Here is a 23,783-nt window from a genome sequence, read left to right as displayed (position 1 = left end):
TAAAATCATGTAAATTCCTTTTCTGTGCCTCAAAATATTACTATGGCAGTATCTGACAGGCTGCAGATTTTTAATGACACACATTGAATGTAGAGCGAAACTCTTACTAAAATCGTTGTAATACTGATAATTTGTGGCATAGTATTTCATAATAATTATTCAAACAGATGTCACTGTGTTTAATGGTTTAGATTATGCAAATCAATCGACAGTGGCTAGTAATTTGAGTTTAAAGTCGGACGAGATAACTCGCAAAATTTGTATGTGCAGCCTGTTGATACTCGCTGAAGGCATAGGATCCGGTTAAGGTAAATGAAAGTATTTACGTATATTTTATAAAATTCGACACACTCTGTTATAGGATATCAATGCATTCCGATCTAAAATAGGTAAACGGGTAAAGGTCGTCATTGCCGAAAATGCAAGGTTCTGTTAGCAAAGTGTAATTATCAAATGATACTCTCACCGTGAATGGACATGGTAAAAACAGAACTGATAGTTAATAAATTTTCGACGTGGCAATTTCAAACTATTTCATGTAAAAATAATACTATGTTCCAATACTTCAATATTAAAATGTTATAAAAATTTATAGTGCACGGAAAGTGCTTTTTAAGTGTATATTGCAGGGAACACAAAATTATTGGGTATTGGCTTACCCTACAGGGCGTGGTAGCAATATTAGAATCCACTTTATTTTTTTAGGCCATTAAAGCCCAAGGGAAACAAAGCGAGCCGACTGTTGTAGATATTGAACGGGTCTTATGTGACAAACTTAAAGACCTTTCGCTCACGAGAATACTCAAAAAAGACGAGACTTAAACCAAAATTCCAGCCAGTATCTAGCTAATGTATTTCAATGGCAGCTCGTGCACTGCAAGACTGGAATCTCTGTTTCAAAACGTTCGCTACTTAACTGAAGAGATGGGACATGCTAGTTTCCAAGTCACTCAGTTTCCAGTTCCCCATAAAACAGTGGTGCCAATTATCGGTAGATTCAATGAAAAATCATATTTTCATACCAAAATTAGTAGAACTGAATTGAACAGAATAAGCAATAACAAGTCAAGATGTCAAAAATTAAGGATGGGCGAACCGATTTTTAATTTAACATTTGTGGCAGAAGTTGAGAAATACCCCTGCCAATATAATTACAGGCTGTCCGAATATTCCCGTTTATATTTTGTATATATATTATATTATTTTATATATTATATTTTGACAGTTTGAGGTTATGAAACTATTATTTCAAGTGGGTTTCAGTAACGCCGTGTGCGAAGCAACAATCATTGGCCAGTTTATGAGTTCCATCAGCAACCAGTTTGTCGGATTTTAGTTTCACCATGAGTGAAAGGCCTAATGCATATTATGAGAGACACATAAATTCTTTAACAAGTTTCTAAGTTTACCTCATATTTTTCCACACCCGAGATCTGTACCCGTTTTATACCACACCCGATACTGTAAGCCTGTTACCACTAATTTTGTGTTCCCTGGTGTATTATAAGATATTAAAATAATTCGATGTGGAATTATGGCAGCGTTTAACATAGACATCCTTCTCATGCGGCTTCTTGCCCGCCACTTATGAGTGAGTACATACAATCCTCAATAAACCCAGGCGAAGCATGCGTCACTATGAGAATATAGATGCAATGTCAATTAGATTACCTACTTCTTGTAATGATTTTTAAGTAAATAAAAAAAACCAAAGAGCTTCTAATATTTTTTAATATATTTTTTGACATTACTTTGTAAAAATCTCTAACCAAATTGAAGTTTGAAATAGTATTTAGTTACCATTCATGACAATGCTTTTATTCAATAGTTGTGTGCTTTATGGAGAAATGGATGAAGAATTTCAGGATTCAGGCTACCATAGTTTTAAGTTGTAGACTTGTAGAGCATGTACAAGACTGACTCCTGGCTGAAGTAACTTCAGTACAAATCAGTACCATTGTTCTGAATGATTGTATGATAGGAAAAAGTTCCATATCTCCAACAGAAGAGATGCAAAACCATTAATTATTACATTATGACTTATGACAGATACGTAAAAAAATCTACAGTAATAATAAATATTTTTAAATTCCATCAAATACCATCGGTCGATAGTATTAATATTATAAATATTTTTATATCCCATACATTCGGACATTCTAGATAATTTGACTATTGATACAAATAAAAACTTAATTTCTATTGAAAAATGTTTCTTAACCCGGCCGGCGCCGATGTCACACACCTTGTACAAATCGGCCAAATTCGCAATGCGCATGTGTATAAATCGATGCCACCGCGTCCATATTTATCATACGGGACTGATTTTTTCACGTAAATTTGGCCTGATTTGTCCTTCTCCTGCCACCTATGACATATTTTAAAAGCATTGGTTCTAAATATAAAATAATCACCAAAGTTTCGAACCAATTCGTACGGCCAAGTTTTGCCGGTCGACAGAAATCAGTTTGAACTGCGCGCCGCGACTGCGCAGTATACGACAGACTTTCAACCGAGCGGGCCATTGCGCGGGATTGTATTTATCGCATACAAGTTGAATATTTACCGCAATCGTTGATAAATACTTTTTTTGCTGTCTGGTGTACTTATCACATTAAAACTGGCATGATTAACTATTGAACGTATGATTTTATTTTATCGCGATTTTTAAAATACTTTTTGTACTGTCTACCGTGTCCCATTTTAGTGAATGTGAAAATGAATACTGATATCAATAACTATGGTGTGTGAGTTTAATGGTTTCTGTGATTTGGCGTTTCTTAATACTGTAGTTAAACATTTTAAAAACATTTCATAGTTTTATAGTGCGTAAATATGGAGGAAGAAAATGTGCGTACTAATGAGGAATTGGACTCAGATTATGACATGTCGGAAGAGGAATTGGAACAACATGAGACTGATCATGATGTTGACGATACGGACTCTGACGAGCCAATTGAATTTTTGCGGTCATGGAGAACTGGTCCGTATATTCCAATAGTTCACGAATTCAATGATTGTCGATCTGGCGTGACATCGAACGACTTGGACGAATCCTCTCCCGAATGTCTTTTCTTTGAACATTTTTTGAATAAAAATATAATGTCGGAAATAGTGAACCAAACGAATACATTTTTTAACCATTCGTACAGTGCGGGAGACCTCGGACCGAAATCGCGGTCACACAATTGGACAGACACGTCAGTGCCGGAGTTGTATACATTTTTTGCCGTATCAATGCTGATGACTCGAAATAAGCACACGTCGATAGAGGAACATTGGAGTACCGATCCTTACCTGCATGCAGACATTTTTGGGAAAATAATGGCTAGAAATCGATACCAACTTATTTTACAAATGCTTCATTTTTCTGATCCTAGTGTGACCGCCTCAAATGATAGACTAGCTAAAATTAGATTACTGTTAGAACACACAAGAACAATTTTTAGGGAAACGATGATACCGTATCAGAATCTTTGCATAGATGAGAGCATAATCGTGTTTAAGGGTAGATTAATTTTTAAACAATTCATTCCTTCCAAAAGACATCGATTTGGAATAAAAATGTTTGTGATGTGTGACGTAATGACAGGATATATTATTGACTTTATAATTTATTGTGGGGAAGGGACTGACATACAAGACAATGAAAATCTCAGTATTTCCGGTGCGGTAGTGACAACGCTAATGAAAGACTATATCGGGAAAGGTCACACCTTATGGTGTGATAACTGGTATTCGAGTCCGGCGCTCTTTAAATACCTTCACTCTCACAAAACGAATGCTTGCGGTACAGTGAGAAAAAATCGTAAAGATATGCCAGAGTTCAGCAAACTGAAAAAGGGAGATACCGAGGCTAAGTACAATAGTCCACTTTTGGCTCTGAAATGGCACGATAGGAGGGATGTTCACATGCTATCCACCCTCCACGATGCATCATTTGGACCAACGGGAAAAGTGAACTATAGAACTGGCGAAAACATTGAAAAACCAAAATGTGTTATAGATTATAACAAAAATATGGGTACGGTAGATAAGTCCGACATGATGCTTAGCAACTTGTCGTGTATGAGAAAATCGATCAAGTGGTATAAAAAGGTCGCATTCCACATGATCGACTTATATTTATTAAATGCTTTTTATTTATATAACTTTATTAAATCTGACAAAAAAACATTGGGCGATTTTCAACTCTGTGTAATAAAACAACTAGTGGACAAATATTGTGTGAGAATTTCAAATGCACCCCTGCCTAAGCCGACAGCGTCAACTAGCGATAATCCCGTACGATTATTGCCCAAAAGTGCAACGGGACATTTGCCAGAATACATTTTACCGACACAAAATACCGATAAGCCTAGAAGAAGATGTTTCGTATGCGGGAATTCTAAAAAAAATCCGAAAAAAACAAAACTCTCTCGCTATATGTGCCCAACGTGTGATGTTGCGTTATGACTGTCACCTTGCTTTAAAATATATCACACATCTAAAGAATTTTAAAATAGGTTTATTATTGTATTTGTTTTTTTTTTTAATATGTGAGTTTGTGTTAATTTATCAATAATATTCAATAAGTGAAGTGTTTGTGTAGTTTAAATATATTAAAAGGGTCCCCTTTATATTTGTTTACGACTCAACCCGAAGACATTAATATGTGATTTATCGATATGCACTTGAAAATTAGTAAGGCTCGATAACTAGTTGCTACAAAATGGCGACTTGCGGTAAGTTCTTTCAAATTTGGATAGCATTCGTTTGTTCGAGTGTTTCTGATATTATAACTGATTTATTACGGTTTTTTAGTGTGTCGAAATTATCTTAATGGCTTTGGGTTCTCGACTGGAGCTGTGACATATTTTTTATTGCTTTTTTTAGTATAGAACAAAGACGATAATGAAATTCATGCGTAGTTATGGTGCGTCATACGATTTTTGAGGCAGGTGCCGGGTTAAATGGTATATAATAATAGAGTTCTGTTAACAGAAGTTTTCTATCACTCATCAGAACAAGACATTTATTTTAAACACTTTCTTGCGTCATGGACATTCTCATACACGTATGAGAAAGAAGACCACAACAATATGTCGTTTTTCTCACATATTAATAGAAAAAAAAATTAACATTTTTGACATGCTAAATTCTTATATTGACAGAATATAAATAATCGCTCGGTCATCCATAAATGATGGTCACATGATTATGGTATTATTTTACCCTCTACCCCGATATCATATTTCATCAAATGTTTTACCCCCCTGTTAATTTATGTCACATTTTTGAATCCTACTTTGAACTGATTATTAAAAAATATATTAATCAAAAATGATTTTAATTTCACAATGATATAACCTCCCCATCATCAGACCCCCTCCCCTATTAAGATGTGAGGTCATATGAGTTGCCTAGAGTCATAACTCACATATTCCAAAAATCGAGTTTTGAGATAATAGAAAAAACCACTAGAGCACTCTTTTTTGTAATTGGAAGAAAAGTATTGAACTCCCTTTAATATTATTGATGAGTGAGTGAGTCGATTTGGATTATTTTTTAAAAATATATAAAATACTTCTAAGGCTGCAGACACTCAGCACACTATGAGAAATACAGCTTCCTGATTGCTTAGAAAGGCTTTGATGACAGAGCTCAGATTATTCACCGAAAAATGTGGTTATGACACAACAGTCAAATTTGTCAACGATTTTCACATGGTTTAAAGTGACTTTTGATAACCAACTATTTTTCTTTATATAAATTAATGCCTTTAGAAGCACTTGGTATATTTAACTCATAAATGAGTGAATTGCAAAATGTGAGTTATGGACTGTAGGTGATTTATAATATGGATGACTCCTAATATTAAAACCCGAACATTCCATGGATTTTTATTAAAACAAATATTACATATTAAACAATGAATAGAAAATTCAGATTCACCTAAGTATATTGAATAATTTTATTAAAACAACATAGACAGATTCAAACAAATATAAATTAGTCCATATACCAAAAAAAAAAACAGATTACTCGTCCACAAATAATATAGATCTATGATTTTATACATACTATTAGGTATATCCATTCTTAGAATTCCATGTTAATTTTCACTAAAAATTCTAGCATATTGTTATAATAATTAATAACTGGCAACATAAAAAAACATATTTTTAAAATTTATCCTCAAAATTATTTTAGCACCGTACAATTAATTTTTTTGGCATCATTGTGTAACAATTTCACAATATTTAACTTATAACCATTTAAAAAAAATTGATATGCTGGCAATATTTATTTTACATTAGAATAAATTAAAAATTCTAAGTTCTACTTCTACTTATAAAATATAAATTATACACCGTAACAGTCCCTCTTTTCCTCGGGTTATACCAAACAAAATAATAAGCTGTAGATATTTAACATACCGACTGTAGAAAGGGAAAAGGGCGTAACCCTTAGTTTTTTTCAAAATAGGTTTTATTTATAATAATGTTGTACACCACTAAATACACGTTGTGTCCAAAGGATTTAAACTGAAAATGCTGATTTATTATCTAAATTTAGCTTAGCAATTAAAAAAAAAGGATGACATGACGTGAGAAAAACAACTTGTTTTTTTTTAATTAACTCGATAATTAATATCAGATTAGGGATGTAAAAACCAATTTATTAATTATCATGCACTTCCAGGTTATGCATATTTTGTATTTTAACTTTGACAGAAAACCATAACAAAAACGTTTTTGTGCCTCCGGTAAAATTTGATTTGTGTGGATTACACACTTTTTCGTTTCCAGTCGATACATAGTTTGAAAACTCTTCAGAGAAAATATATAACCAATAAAAAAATCTTCGAAAAATTTGCGCCCGTGCACATTGACCACAATAGGCATCTGATTGCGATAAATTTAAACTAATGGCTCCTACAATACTCTCTGAAGCGCTTTCTAAATTGAGATACTATTGGAAATCGGCTTTTGTTTGTTGAATAAAATATCTGTAGATATTTATTACGTTGACAGGGAAATAAAAGGTATGTGGTAATTTTTTGTGTTATTGACATTTAAATCTTCTGGAAATGGTCAAAAATTTATGAATATTTAGGGGAAATATACTCCCTATATATATAAATATGGAAAATAATGTTGTCAAGTGATTTTGATTATATGAGGTGTACATTAAAATAAACTAATACGTCGATTTCCTAGTCCACATAATGTAGGGTTGCTGCCAAAAGTTGGTAAGTCAATAGTTTACGTATTTAGAGTTAATAACGGATTATGTGTCTATATATAAATATATTGTATGCTAGAAAATAATTCTAATATATAGAATATGCACATAAAGCACAAAGAAATTGAAGGGTACACAGCAAAAACAGGCTCATTGCATTTTTTCATTTTTGAGATTTAAATGCCAATTTGTTCAACAGAGGAAGTGCTCAAGAATGGTATCATTATTAAAACTACCAAAATCGATTTCATTGTTTTATAAATGAAGGGAGAAGAAAGTGTAGTCAAGGCAAAAATCAGCTCATTGTGAAGGAAAATGCACAAACACGTAGGATGTATTTTATTACTCTTTACTACATCTTTATTGCATTTCAAAATAAATGAGAAATCGATATATAAATTCTTTTACTTAATATTAAAACCATTTTCCAACCAATATTGATTTTATTCTTCTTTTTGCTCTCCTGCATAATATCATTTTGTCGATGAGCCTGTTTTTGTCATGTACACTTCAATTAGCATTATACCTGATTTTATAAGGCATATCAAACTTTCAAGTTGCAATTACTCCATAACATGATTTCGAGACTTACCAACTTTTCGCAGAATCCCCACGAATTATATTGTGGTTAAAACCGAATGAAATATGCATAGGTATAATACATGTATATTATGTAATTTCACACAATATTTAACAATCCGTATAAAATCTACAACTCGTCAAAAGTAAACGGACAAAACGACCTACAGAAATGAGTCGATTTCAGTTATATTTGGTGAAAAATTCTTAGTTTTTCTATAAGAAGTTATCAACTGTTTGCTGTTTCGAAAAATGATAGATTTAACACCAGATTTATATTTTGCAAACAAGCTGCATATTCAAAAATGCTAGAGCTGGTAAGAAAACAACACTGATACAACAGTTGGCAACACTGATACCAAATGTCTATTTTGCTTGTATTTATTATAATTAAGAGTTCATCAGCTAATTTGGAAATACAATATATTGGGCAAAAGAAACTAAATTATATGCATTAAACACAAAAACATTGTTAACCACAAATATATACAATTATGGAAATATCCATTTTTGAAATAGATATTTCTTATAATATACATCGATGAATATTGAATACTGGATGTAGGTATTCCTGAGGTTACTAAGTACACTTCTTCTGTTGTGACATTTCTTTACAAGATGCCAGTGTGTGTCATGAATGGCATGACAATAGCTCTTCGGCCATAAAGTAGAGACTATTACGTATACACGTAAATGTAAACTAAAGAAAAATTTACATACTATGTACGTACAGATATGACGTTAAATAAAAGCAGATATATTAACACGGTCATAATTTTGTATCCATTTGTTGTTATGATAGAGAGATGAGTCTTGGTAATTTTATTTGAATATTAACAACGTAATTTTGATAACCAGTGGCGAAGAATATCTGTTTGAGGGAAGTATGTAAGCAATGGGCAACCAAAAAAATAGTGCACACCCAGACAAATCATACTTACAGCAGTTAAGAAGATAATAATATGACATAAGTGATGAACACACTAATGACAATGTACCTGTGAAATCAGTTGTGTATTTTTTTTTAAATTCTTAGGAGACATAAAATATTGAACTAATTAAATAATAAATTACTAATGATAAATGATTAATATATTTTTATTCATATATCATTTTTGAATCATTTAAAAAACAATTTTATTCGAGTTTCGAACCCTCAGCAAATATAAATGTTCACTAAAATATGCATCGGCTTGGGCTCTTACAGATTCCTGAGGAATTCCTCCACATTTTTACAAGACTTCATTGAAATTATACAGATGTCACTGTTTAATTTTGCATAAATATTAATCGAATTGTAATTGTAATTAGATACATGATTTCTTTGTGAGTCAAAGTAAATGTGAAATGTTAATTAACCATTAAATAATAACTTAGTAAGGAGACTTTGCCATTTGTATGTACTATTTATTTAACAAAATCAATGTAAATTATTCACTTGTCACATGGCAAAAAAAAGATTACGAGAAGGTACCTATATATGACCATGTCAAATCAGATATACATTAACTTAGATTAAATGCACAGTTTGAAGATAATTCAGTAAGAAAATACTTAATATTATCAGATATTATTAAAAAAAAAACACTTGTATAAATACAATGTGCAAAAATTTTATAACTTATGAATAAATATTATATATTTAGAGTATAAAAAATACAGGTGTTTATATTCATTAAAAAAAAACTGTAAATTGATCTTCCACTGAAGGGATGTGACTGCGATGCAATCATTAAAAATAACCACTTTTGTGTTGTCAGTGAATTGTTTGCATGCATTTTGTACAAACCGATCACATCGAAACCTGTAACTGACTGTGGCAATTGATCATGCCAGTTGCCTGTGACAATGGCGCAATGCTATAACTTTTAACATTAGTTGAGTTATCAGCTGTTTAGTTACATTTGTCGAGTTTACACTGACGGACCTGGGTCCCAGTCATCTAATGGAGGCCCTATCAAAGCATCCATATTTTCAACAGTATGCCGGCTTCCTTCATTTGAACATAATATAAATTATAGAAAACGTTGTTTCTGCTTACCCAACTACTAAGTTGTTTGACGCAGTTTATGGCCACCACAAGGAGGTGAAGGGGGCCCTATCTTGGGGGCGCAGCCTGACGGGTCGACCAGATGCGACCAGTGAGATAAACACACATCACAAATTTTCTCTCATAATCATGCTCTCTAATAGTAAAAAATAGTCGCCTGTGGTGTAATTTTACTTCAAGGATATTAACATTTTAAAATGTGTTTGTGTGATACAATTTTTGATTTATTTTGTGTTGATACTCGACAACTCCATAATTCCAGTAGACGTATTAAAAAATACGAAAAATCTCTCAAGATACACTGAATACCTACCCTTTATTTTGCCTCAAACACTATTTGGATAACGCTACTGTTGAGAGTCACACTGCCTTTGACCTTAGCGATAGGTAGGAGAGTTCGTCAAAGATCCTGGCAGGAGATCCGCTTCAGGTTTATGAAGCGGCGAGTGAGGTTAGTATACGCCTGGTGAACGTGAAATATACTTCAGATTGTTTTTATTTTGAACAGTGCTCCTTCGATAATGTTAGTTAAATCCTACGTTTTAGAAAAATTATACAGGTATTAAAGGATTAAGCATTAGTTCAGCGACTTTTAGCTGGCACTGGCTGTATTCAGTTTCTTCATATCTTCCATAACAAATAGGTTAAGGCTGCCAAAAATTGATAAGTCGATAATTTAGATATTTAGAGTTAACAACGGATTATGTCTATATTATATAAATATGTATGCTAGAAAAAATATTCAAGGTCATCCGATATATAGAATATGCACATAAAGCACAAAGAAATTAGCATTCTGCTTCATTTTAGTGGGCATGTCAAACTTGAAATCGCAATTACTCCATAACATGATTTCGAAGACTTACCAACTTTTCACAGTAACCCACCCCACAAATTATAATGTAACATTGCCATTTTATACACGTCGTCATGTGCAACAAACAAATGTTTGTGGTGCTGTGGAATTATTATTTGCGATATCTTTTCTAATTACATCACAGTCATGTTGTTTCAGTGGAAGAACGGCTCAAGTCAGATTATCGTGGCATACAATAATACAACAGTTAAGACTCATTGACGAATTTTTGAATGGTTTTATTATCCTGACACATTTGCAGTTGGTGGAGGTTGTCCCACCAGAAACGGAGCCGGTGCTTCAGGACCAGTTTGAACCACGGCGATATCGGGGCTTCGAATTTAGAGATGTATCTGAAATGGCAAACACGGAAATATTCTTATGATAAACTTATTCAGTAATAATAATGGATGTGAATTGATGACAATTTAGTTCATTGTAACCAATAATTTTACTATTGGGCTAGTAACAAAAATAATTTTTTAGAGTTTGTGCATTGTGTTTTACTTGACGAAATCAAACGCGATCAGAGGTCTTTACACGTTACTACATAAATAATATATTTTTATTTCTGTGTTAGCGGTCCGCAAAACATTCCTCCTATTTTCAGTGGTCCGCAGGTGTAAAAAGGTTGAGAAGAGACTCTAAACCACCTGGGTCAAATTTTATCAGCACTTAATTGCAATCTTTATATTATTAATTTTAGCATGATACTCACAGCTCTAGTTCATTTTTTGGTACATAGCACACTTCCGAAATCTCATCGCGGTTGGGCTCTAAGTAGACGTCTTTCTGCATGAAGATGATGTAATCCATTTCGTGCTCTCCCCACTTTCCATCGCCGGCGTCAAAATAATGAAATTTGGATAGAATCGTGAAATCTGACGCGGACATCTGAAAATTTAAATAAAATAAATCGTATCACCAAATTTAACTGTAAATTAAAAGAAATACTCAACTTCCTATTCGTCGTGAAAATGGTAAGTTTTAGTTTTCTTTTGGACACTCATTGTAGTCATCGTCAAACTAATATCATACATGCTTTTCCCTCCACGGCCACGTCTCCACAACTGTTGTTCAGGGGTATTCCATGACGTAACGAACATTAGGCACCCTTCAATGTTGTACTGAGTGTCCCAGTAGCAACTCCCCATAACCTTGGTTGGTGTTCAGTAAAGTGTGTGCGATTCCTATTTTGATATAATATATAACCATCAATCCTCGATGAGGAAGGACCTTCTCGCTCGCCGTGAAATGATGCAAACTTTTTGAAAGCTGAGAAATTGTCCCTCGTAGATACCAAGTCGCAATGGGCGACCGGTCCAACTGATGGTCGGAACAACTTGAGAAACTCTTCCCTTTCAACCGACATATGGGGACATATTCCCATACTGTGCAAAGAGCCTACTGTACGATGGTAAGGGGAAAGTACGACTCAGTTTAAAGCGCAGGGATTCACATATTATCCTCTTACTCTCACTCTTGAGTATGGTTTTAATGGGTTAAGCTAGCCAATAACCATTTCTTGCAAATATATGTACGTGTGAGATTCTATTGGTAAAATGTTTCAATACTTAGGCCATTGAAGAGTTAAAGTGCGGATGGCGCAGGACAGAGAGGCATACTGCAATTTGGTACGAGGACTCCATGTAAAAACTATGAAGAATAGGAGACGACATATTTACTTGTTCCGTCGGGATACCGAGCTCATGATGGAGGCGTCTTTGGGCAGCAGTGATGATGTTTTCTTCTGCATTTCCTATCCACAGCGGATGACTGCAGCACGCGTTTGTGTATACGTCGGGAAATGTCACCTGTGAATTAATTGTTAGTTATACTATTTCATCGACGACTCGGAATATTATTAAAGAGGTTATGTTCTGCTGCCTATTACGACAGCTAGACACAAAGACACAAACTTACAGGATGTAGCAATCTGGGTGATGTTTTAGGGTTGATACATGAGGTTATTACTCAGAGGTGTCATACGCCTATCAAAAGGATGGTGCAGCTGTGGGGAATTTATTACCAATTTACCAATTCCATTTTTATGGGTGTGCGACACATCTGCTTATGGGTATCCCAGCCAGACTTGGTGTGAACACAGATTGTGTGTATTGGTGCATTTCTGAGGCAACAGGCGTTGCGCAACGTCTACGAAAAACAGCTTTTGTCTTGCTTACGCCTACTAATTGCGCTTATAGCGAAAAGAAGACAACCTGGGTATACGTTGATGTCGATTTAAAATATTGAAATTTCCTGTTTGTAAACAATGCGTCTGTGTGAGTATTGTCTTCGCCTCGACTCATGTTAACACATCTATACCCCTGCGAAATATCCCCACGTTGAACTGGTCCCCTTGACCGTTAACTTCTGCAATTTGTAGTGTAGTGCTAAAATAGATTGATTTCAAAATTAAAAAATGGATTACTAGATCAGTTATTCCAAATACACCGAGAAATAAACTATATTCATGATATCCTCGCTAAAATAAATCGAAGAAAATAAAGACGCTAAAAAATATCGAAGCTATGACAGCGTGGCCAATATGGCTGACGTCCAAAGTTTACATGCACGGTTTGCACACATCCAAGAGAGCGCGTTGCCGCATTTGTAATATACAGGGCTGAGTACACGCTGCTATTTTTACGATGACAGATATAATCACTAAAAAATCATCGACACTTGTTCAAAGATAACATTCGTAAGTCGTAAACTCAAATTTTATTACCGCTTCAAATCATAATATATTTATTTTCATCGCCATAAAATATTTCTAATGTTCGTCATCAATGCTACAATGCTATAGTCAACACTTAACTGAATAACTGCCGCCAGCGTCTTAGGACGCTTTTGTATTCCGAGAACAAAGGGCACTTAAACAAAGGACACAAAAACACTTAAAACGCAATATATCGGCCGAGGTTGATGTTTTGAATAATTCAAACATATTGCCCACACAACGTCATCTCTTAGGATCATGGTGTAATACTTACATTTGACATTTTTTATATTATAATAAATGAAACGTCTATTTAAAAAAAAGCTTTCTTGGGTTACCAAAGCGCGTCGCTAAAGCAGGGTTATACCACGGGTGCGATATTTATCAAATCATATGCCGGGATTCCCGTTTACTTATGGTAGATGTAATCGAAATTATGGTTTGCTTATGCATACGAAAAACGGGGAATACTGTGATTACTGAATATACACTATTACTCAATACGAGTGACACATCTTGAAATACATATCAGTTGAATATTTGTAGTCGTGTTTGACGTATCTAATTCGGTTTCGCGGCTGAAATATTTTCACTTATACGTCATTTCTTTCATGATAGTTTATAATAATTACTTTTAGACTTTTGGCATTTTTTTCGTAATTTATGGGTACGATTTTGTAATTTTTAAAACCTGTGTTGTTGTCGTAATTGTTTATTTTATAAGATACTAGCTGAAGTACCCGGCTTCGCACAGGGTCGCTTCGTGGCTATATTTATCTTAGATATTTGAAAAATAATAAAAGGTAATTATTTTTTTAATATTAAAATATCTGTGTAATACAATATGGCAATATGAAAATAATTCTAATAGGAGTAAAGGTCAAACATAAGAACACTAAATTAAAATCGAATCCAAAATATGAAAACGTTATTAATGTTATTAATATGTTGTAAAAAAAAAAACAAAATTAGATGGAACAAACAAACAACAAACTTTGTATTTTATATAATAATAATAATTTAGAAACCTTCGCAGGTGTGCGCACAACAACTGCCAAAAGTTTCATCGCAATCGGATGAATGGTATAGGAACGCATACGAATAGTAGAAGAAGAAGATTTTCTAATTCAGAAATCTTTGTGGGCATGCGCATGACAACTCACCAAAGTTTCATTGCAATCGGATAAATGGTATAGGAACGCATACGAATAGAAGAAGAAGAAGATGGTTGTACTAATTCAAAAACCTTCGCGGGCGAGCGCACAACAACTGGTCAAAATTTCATCACAATCGGATGAATGGCATAAGAACGCATACAAATAGAAGAAGAAAAAGATGATTGTACTAATTCGGAAAACTTTGCGGGCGAGGGCACAACACTTGATCAAAATGTCATTGCAATCGGATGAATGGTATAGGAACGCATACGAATAGAAGTAGAAGATGATTTTCTAATTCAGAAATCTTCGTGGGCATGCGCACGACAACTCACCAAAGTTTCATTGCAATCGGATGAATGGTGTAGGTACGCATTCGAATAGAAGAAGAAGATGATGGTTGTACTAATTCAGAAACCTTCGCAGGCGTGCGCACGACAACTCACCAAAGTTTCATTGAAATCGGAGGAATGGTATAGGAACGCATACGAATAGAAGAAGATAGAATAGAAGAAGAAGATGGTTGTACTAATTCAGAAACCTTCGCGGGTGTTGGCACAATTACTGACGAAATTTTTATTGCAATCGGATGAATGGAATAGAAACGCATACGAATAGAAGAATATAGAATAGAAGAAGAAGAAGAAGAAGATAGTTGTACTAATTCAAAAACCATTGCCGGTGTTACCACAACAACTGACGAAGGTTTCATCGCAATCGGATGAATGGTATAGGGACCATACGAATAAAAGAAGATAGAATGAAGCAGAAGAAGATGGTTGTACTAATTCAGAAATCTTCGCGGGTGTTGGCACAATTACTGACGAAAATTTTATTGCAATCGGATGAATGGAATAGGAACGCATACGAATAGAAAAATATAGAATAGAAGAAGAAAAAGAAGATGGTTGTACTAATTCAAAAACCATTGCGGGTGTTACCACAAAAACTGACGAAGGTTTCATTGCAATCGAATGAATGGTATAGGGACCATACGAATAAAAGAAGATAGAATGAAGTAGAAGAAGAAGAAGAAGAAGAAGATGGTTGTACTATTTAAGAAACCTTTGCGGGTGTTAACACAACAACTGACGAAGGTTTCATCGCAATCGGATGAATGGTATAGGAACCATACGAATAAAAGAAGATAGAATGAAGAAGAAGAAGAAAATGATGATTTTTCTAATTCAGAAACCTTCATGGGTGTGCATACAACCACTTACCAAAATTTCATTGCAATCGGATGAATGGTATAGGAACCATACGAATAGAAAAATATAGAATAGAAGAAGAAGAAGATGATGATTTTTCTAATTCAGAAACCTTTATGGGTGTGCATACAACCACTTACCAAAATTTCATCGCAATCGCATGAATGGTATAGGAACGCATACGGGACAGACACACAGACAGACAGACATATAGACAGACAGACATTCATTTTTATATATTAGTATAGCCTATACTCTTCGCGCAAGTGCAAGCAATAAGTTTACAAAGTTTTATCGCAATCGGATGAACGGTATGGCTGCGCATTCAATACGAACAAACAAACACACAAATATTAATTTTTATATATTAGATTAGTGTCGGGACTATTAATTTTTTTTTAATTCATTATATTTTATATGGTTATAGTTAGGATAGATGTGGAACAGGGTAGGTGTAGGTTGATGATTGACTCCAATGATAAAACAGATTGGCGTGTGAAATACAATACCCTGAATATATTTATCCCCCTCTATTAAAATTGATACAATTTCGCAGGCACAGGTTATGTATTTACAAATTACCGATTTTAAGTTACAATTCACAATAGAGGTTACGAAGATAGCGTCTGAGATAATTGACAGCTCAACTGACGTTATGCCATTGCAAGGACTTGAATGTGTGTGAAGGTAGGTAGAAACCCCTCCTTTTTATATTACTTGAATAATAATAAAATTGTAGCCCCCGTATATGGCCTTACTAATACCTCCCGGCATAGAACTGGTTAACGGCCCACATGCTCGTCGTAGGTCAAAATTGAGTTTTTATTGTATTTTCAAACCATGATCCTGGACACTCCGTTTTAGATAATCTATTTATATAATTTGACGATATTGACGATTGACGATATTGACGATTCACGATATTGACGCGCATGTTTGAACATGTACCGTTAAAATAAAAATAAAAAAAAAATCGGTTAGGTACATGTTCAAACACGCGCGTTAACATAATTTTACTCCCTACTTTAATTATAGTTTGTCAATTTATGGCTACGGCCGTATGTTGTAGCTTAACCACTGGGGAATGCCAAAAGTAATGGCGTATTTCAAAAAAACACTACCTTATTCTTAGGTCAATAATTATTATAAAGCAATCATTATTCGTAGGATGTTTATCACACTTGAATGGTCAAAGACATAGCTTATAACAAGTATCTTTAGAATTATCTTAAAATGTGTTAATCTTGCCCATTTTTTGAATAATAAAATGCCTAATTCTTGTCAAATTTGGGATCACAGAGATTATCAATATAAATTTTTATCGTAAATATTTCACTATAATAATGTCGATATAAATTATACTAATGGTTTTATAAATGCGTTTAAAAATTAATAAATGTAAAAAATCTTAACACCACTGCACATTCATGTACCGAAATATGACTATATTCTAAAACATTAGAGCGAGAGGTTTAAAAGAATACTATTTTATGTAACAAAAATACTTTATGCAGTCATCAAATGTTTAAAATAAATATAAAGGATAATAAGGCTTCAAAATGATATAAATAGATTATCTACAACGTTTAAGGAGTGTCCAGGATCATGGTTTGAAAATACAATAAAAACTCATTTTTGACCTACGACGAGCATGTCCCTCCTTAAGATTAAGATGTTTTGTAGAATAAATCAATAAAAATAATTACCTACGGCTAAAATACTATACAATTTATGGGGCGCCGTCGGCTATTTCATTTTACAAAGCATCAAAAGATCGTTAGGTAAAAATCGACCGTGTAAACATGCTAACACAGTTTCGAGGCACATATAAAATATAAATCATTAAACATAAAAATAAATGTAAATATAAAATATGGAACAATGAATAAAGACATAATATGTACTTACCATATTTACTGGAGAGCTGTGCATCGATGAAATATTATTTTTAATTGAGAAGTAACTGTTTTTAAAATAAATATCACAAACTAAAATATACCAGGTGTGAGATAAGCCGCAAAACAATGATTGTTTTTGATCGGATGTGCATTCAGCGCACCCGTCTATTCAATGGCGTGCGGTTCAAACGACTAAATATCGAGTGTTCTTTTCAAAAATATACTTTCTTGTGTTTTACTTGACATTTTTATGATCTGTTGCCTGATATCTCTACCTAAAGGGTAGAACTAATTTTTAAAGCGTATATTTACAATTGTCCCTTTCTAGTTTGGCCGTTCTGTGGTGATACCTTTTTGTTTCCTCTGCGCTGCATCAGCATGTCGCCTTTGCTGTTGAAGAGGAAAACGCTAAAGGCTCGATGGAGAGGAATTTTTCCATCAGGACCCACGACGTGGCAGTCTCTTTTGGACGCTGAGCCGATGGTACGATCAGCCTCGTCCACAAGAATACAGTATTCTTGATCAAGAGCAGTTTCCTGGAAGAGGAGAAGACCACATTCAATTTCAGGGTTTATAATACAGTATACTCTCGATTATCCAAGTTAAGACGAATGGACCTAGCGAAAAAATACAAAGCTTGCAATTTGAGATGTGTTTTAATTCAGAAATACGTATCCAAAAACATTAAAAAGAAAAGTATTTTTTATTATAAGTCAAAGATAAATTTTAAATTAAAAAAAAAAGTTTAACAATTGAGATTTGAATGCATATCAATAATTATAAAATAATTGGGATTCAAACACACATCTTTCACTTTTTGGGCGAGTGCTCTCAATCAATTAAAAAATTGACCAAGTCTCCTTGCGAGTAATTCCTAATAATTACACTATTTGAGGTATTACAAATTCTGTCAAGAAATGAATGCTACATGCCTATATTCAGTATTGCATAAAATAAAATTAATCAAAAAAACAGATTTACTTGTTGGGCGTCCAAAAGCGGAGCTGCAAGGACTTTTTTGGTTGTTGAGAAGCATCTTGACGCCATTCTGGTTCCTAGAATCCTCGATAATAAAGAAGTCATCTGAAAACAAACAACAGAAATATATTGGACACCTCACACAATAGAATTCAAAATAGATAGATATAATCATTATAGCATTAAAGAGACTGCAATTGAAATTGCAATGGTAAATGTCACAAAAGTAACTATTAAATAATATGATTATATTGATAGTTAGGATTAATTAAAACTATCATAATTTATTCGATGAATACTTAGATCGCTCAGGTCTAACCAAACTGCTACTTTCCAAGGCATTAAACTGACATTTTAAATGCATCTTGTATAAAACACTAATACGACTAGTTGTAATGTAAGGCTATTTGATGCAAGACCAAAAGATGCAGGGATATTTTTAAGCAGAGATTGCGGCATGCTATCTTTAGGCCCGTCAATGACGCACAGAGATACAACGAGATGTACGCTTTGTATAAGACTCCAGACAGAGTAAAGTCCATCGAATAGCATGAACGAATTAAGCACAACAATGAAAACGACATTCAGGAAGCTGACATTACGTTGTACAATATGAGGAGATAGTATTCAATTGGATTTAAAGATATTGTGCTAGCAAAATTGAAGGCAAGAGGCTTTAGACAGATCTAGATAGAGGCAGATGGAAGAATATCAAGTTTGGAATGAATCCAACGGTCAGGTTATGATGCACAAAGAGATAATTCGCCGTGGATTCTTATGAGTCAGGTTGAATAGTGTTACTGAGAATGTCGAGGTAGCCGGGATACTGGTTTAAGAATAGAGAATAATAGTGGAAGTTTTTGGAAGTGCCTGATTATATGTTGGAATCAAACAGAATCCTTGATCACGACTGCATTTACTTACAAAACGATTAGAAATTTATCTATAAACCGCAGTGAGAGGTAGAGTGAAATATGAATCCATTAATATATTGTACGAGTTTTACGACTTACTCGGAATAACGTCATATTTCAGAATTGACTGTTATCACCGTGGGGCAAACACCAACTGAATAATGAGACAGGATTCTTAAAAAGAAAGAGTCGTACAAGAAAATAATGAAAAGAACAATAATAGAATACCTGTAAAAAGACAATAATTGATGAAGTCAAAAAGAGCAAAGAGCAAACTATTTTGCATAGATCAAATGAGATCGTTTCAAAAATGAATAAAAAATAATCTCACAATATTCTTTGAATTTCTGTAGTGTGTACTTACACAAAGGAATGTATAAATAAATATTACAGATATGTAAAATCAAGTAAAGAATAAATACGTAATGAGTGACTTTTGAATTGTGATTTAATGTACCCTTAAAAGTATAGTAGGCGCCCGGTAATCCGGCACCCATATTTTTTCACCTATGCAGGATTGTCGGAAATGCCGGATTATTGGATTTCTATAGGAAATAATTCTATCACAGATTTGCACAGTAAAAATCTTTATTAGTTTAATGTGAACCCTGCCGGATTATAGAGCAGGAGAGCTGAGTTGCAAAATGCCAGACAATTGGACGTGCGCCTACTGTACACAAAAATTTATAATAATGTACGGCAAGATAAATAATGCATTAATAATTGCAGGTGTAAACTCAAAGAAAGCTGTTAATAAAACTTTGGAAATTGGACAACAATTTTAACTAATCAAACAGTGAAGAATACATTATAATGTCATCGTATATTAAAAATATTCGGTGAGTAACAAGGAGTACATTCCATTATGTACATATAGCGCCTGTACACATGCATGGATGTACTTGAACTAATAGTGTGTATTTGAAACAATCGCGATAATAAACGTTTACACGTAAAAGTGCTGACTGTCTCGCCAATCTTATTCACCAAGAGTAAACAAGCCACAATTATAGTATTATTTGACAGGTTGTGAAAATCGGTTCACCCCAAAATGAGTCTCTGCGCGGTGTAGTCCGTTATTTTACCGGTAGGCTCACTATTATAGTCCTACTGCGCAGGCACAGATATTGCATGGTCCAATTGTCAGAATTGTCAAAATTCAGAAGTTTCTGAACTTTTTTGTTAATACGTGTTTACACGTGCATTTTTTTGTTATGGCTGCGATAATACGTACTGCCAGCAGTAAATACATGCATATGTAAACGGGGTATTAGATCACACTTTGGATATCTGGGACCATATCGTTGAACTGAAATGCCGAATCGAGACTGCCAGGGTGGCTTATATATGACTTCGGAATATCCTATATAGTCACAACCTAAACCTGGGACTTAGAATGAGAACGGTTCGATGCTGTCTTTTCTGTCCTACTATACGGAGTAAAGATGTCGACACTCACAGAAACAACGCTCAGAATACTTGGAAGATTAAGAAATATGGGAGTACAGATGCATGCGGGTATCAACAAGAATAGTAAAATTACGAATACATGTCGAGGAATGCTGAGGGTGAAAAAGACCAAAAAAATAATCAGAGAAGCATAACATAGAAACTGAAAAATTTGTCATAGTTTGGCAACTTTATAATATAGCATCCTGAGAGATATCAACCTCTCCATCTTATCACTCTAGGAAAGATTTCTGGTAAGCCAGGCCTGGCAGAAGAAGAATGTCCAGGCTCAAGAGACTTGAGAGACTGGTTTAGAGTAATCAACGTGTCCTTTAACCTTTACGAGACGTTCCTTTTCTCTTGAACTACCAAGATTTTTCTTTGCTGAGATATAATTTGAACAGGTGTAAAAGTGTAACCTTGGTCTAAACCAGGGTTGGCGAACCTTTTTACGTATGCGTGCCAAAATTCCCCAAATATTATTTTTCAACTGTCTAACGTGCCAAGCAGTTATGGGGAAAAAAATAGTTTTTAACAATTCTATTAAAAAAATGATGATGTTCTAGATACCATTCACAGAATGCACACATATAGCTTTATCGCTCTTTTCAATTACGTCATACATTTCGGTCCGCCAATTTCTGTCGGTAGAAATAAAATTGTTTGCTAATGTATTTTAGTTTAGTTATTTATGCACAAATTGACACCAGAATTGCTCCGATCAGATGAGGCATTCACTCGATACAGTGGTTTAAAGCATTGTAAATCGATCAAAATTAGGGACTCGCGGCGAGGCATTCCCCTCCGCCTGATGAGGTTAGTGCGATAATATTATATGTGACGCATAAAGTCTAAGGACCGACACATGCAATTATATATTTAAATTAAACGTAATGCTTATTCTTGTAAAGTATTTGCCTGCTATTTTTATACAATGCGATCTGTCATTTATTATTATTATAGATTTTTTTCCCTTCAAACGCGTGCCATGAAAAATCATCTCACATGCCATAGGTTCGCCACCACTGGTCTAAACCCTATAAATAGGAACACACACAAGCGTCTGGAATTATTTTCAATGATGCCATGCATTGAATTGAGCGTTTTCAAATAAATTGAATTTTAATACATTAATTTAATTGAATTTAGAATACAGTCCATGCCGCTTAATTGGGACACATCGAGACAATGGCATTTTGGCTCAATTAAGCGAATTCCACATAAAATTAAACAATGAATATTGTTCTTTCACATATGTACGTAATTTTAATTGAATTTTTAATATTTCAGACGAACTTATTTAAAGTGCAGTAAATAAAACGATAAAACGGAACTGCAGAAACTACACGCAAATGGGGGAAAACGTGAATAATTTCGTGATCCACTGTAATATTATAGTAGAAACCAAGTGTTTTCACAATGATAAATGCATATCAGCGATGCATACCTATAACCTATAAGTATGGAAATTTTATGTAAATATTTTTCTTATGACCCTGAGTATACTATAGTTCACACTAGAAAGAGATTTTTAGATAATTTGTTGTAATTGGGAGAGATGAACACCTTGACACGAAAATATGTCACATAATAATAAAACACGTTTTTATTGCAACAATATTAAGCAAAGTATTGACCCTGAACGTTTGGCTTAGGAATTTTATTTTAAGAATTATGTATGAAGAATATGGATCTAAATAAAAGAACTGAAAACATAATAATAACATACATAGTTTTGAAAAACACTTAAAATATATTATAACCAATAGAAAAGCATAGTAAACCTAAGAGATGCAGGTTTGTTTCCTGCCGGGTGTCTTACTTTTTTCAAAAAGATTTTTTCTATTGGTTATAATATATTTTCTCAGAAGTGTTTTTCAAAATTATGGATGTTCAATAATTAGAATGGTACATTCTTAAATCTTGTGAATTATTCGTTGAATAAATGAAATAGTTGATTAAAAATAATAATAACAGTTAATACACTTCAATTATTACTTATTAACATAAATAAGGCACAAGATACATTGAATTTTACGCACAATTCTTATCTAAATTGCGAATATATGACAGATTTCGAAGATTCTGTTTTGTAAGGCTATCAATTTCGTATCCAATTGTATTTTGATTTCCGTCCGATTCGTTTTGGAATTCCCAATAACTACTCATCGGTTAAAACTATAATTTCATTCATATTTGCTTATATATATGGGGAATTTCACTAGAAAATCGAAGGTATTTGGGTCATCGTGCACCTGTAACTTTCTTGTTACCTAATGAGAAAATTGTTAAGTATTTTATTAATCAATCAAATTGATAATAAATTGAATAATTAAAGAGGTTAATACTGAAGGAAAATGGAGGATGTTGTTAAAATAAAGTGTTTTTTGAACTTACAATGATTGAGTGGAGGTCGAGGTACAAGGTAAACTTTCTATTACGCTATTCCCAGTGAAGAATCTTCGTTGATCATCCGATGACATTTGTTTAAACAGACATTTTATTTTGACACTACACGTTTGGAAATGTTGCCGCGCTAGAAAAGCGCAATGAAAAAGACGAAATATTATTAATTGTAATATTCAGACTGTTGGAATACGTGAACTTATTGCTTTTCCAAAAATAACTGAAATTTTAATTCATAATTATTTATTTGACAATATTTTCTTTTATTATTATTATTTTCTAAACAAAACCTTTTTTGATAGTTACACAAACAATATAAATTTTGTAATGTACCTA

At 33.7% G+C, this 23,783-nt stretch overlaps 1 protein-coding gene across 1 annotated transcript; it reads right to left on the bottom strand.

Moving 5' to 3' along the window:
* Positions 1-9,686: 9,686 nt before the first annotated feature.
* Positions 9,687-23,556, bottom strand: Idi (Isopentenyl-diphosphate delta isomerase). The gene is made up of 6 exons (XM_085947924.1): positions 23,439-23,556; positions 18,682-18,783; positions 18,051-18,236; positions 12,398-12,526; positions 11,431-11,606; positions 9,687-11,065 (listed from the first exon to the last, which is right to left on the bottom strand). The coding sequence occupies exons 2-6, from the start codon at positions 18,781-18,783 to the stop codon at positions 10,921-10,923; spliced, it is 738 nt and encodes a 245-aa protein (XP_085804050.1). The 5' UTR covers positions 23,439-23,556; the 3' UTR covers positions 9,687-10,920.
* Positions 23,557-23,783: the final 227 nt, after the last annotated feature.

This window comes from Rhyacophila brunnea, unplaced genomic scaffold (assembly GCF_057557595.1).
Source record: "Rhyacophila brunnea isolate RB1 unplaced genomic scaffold, BYU_Rbru_1.0 scaffold_20, whole genome shotgun sequence".
NCBI lineage: Eukaryota > Metazoa > Arthropoda > Insecta > Trichoptera > Rhyacophilidae > Rhyacophila > Rhyacophila brunnea.
The sequence above is the reverse complement of the archived record's forward strand: the minus strand, read 5'-3'. Positions and strand labels throughout refer to the sequence as shown.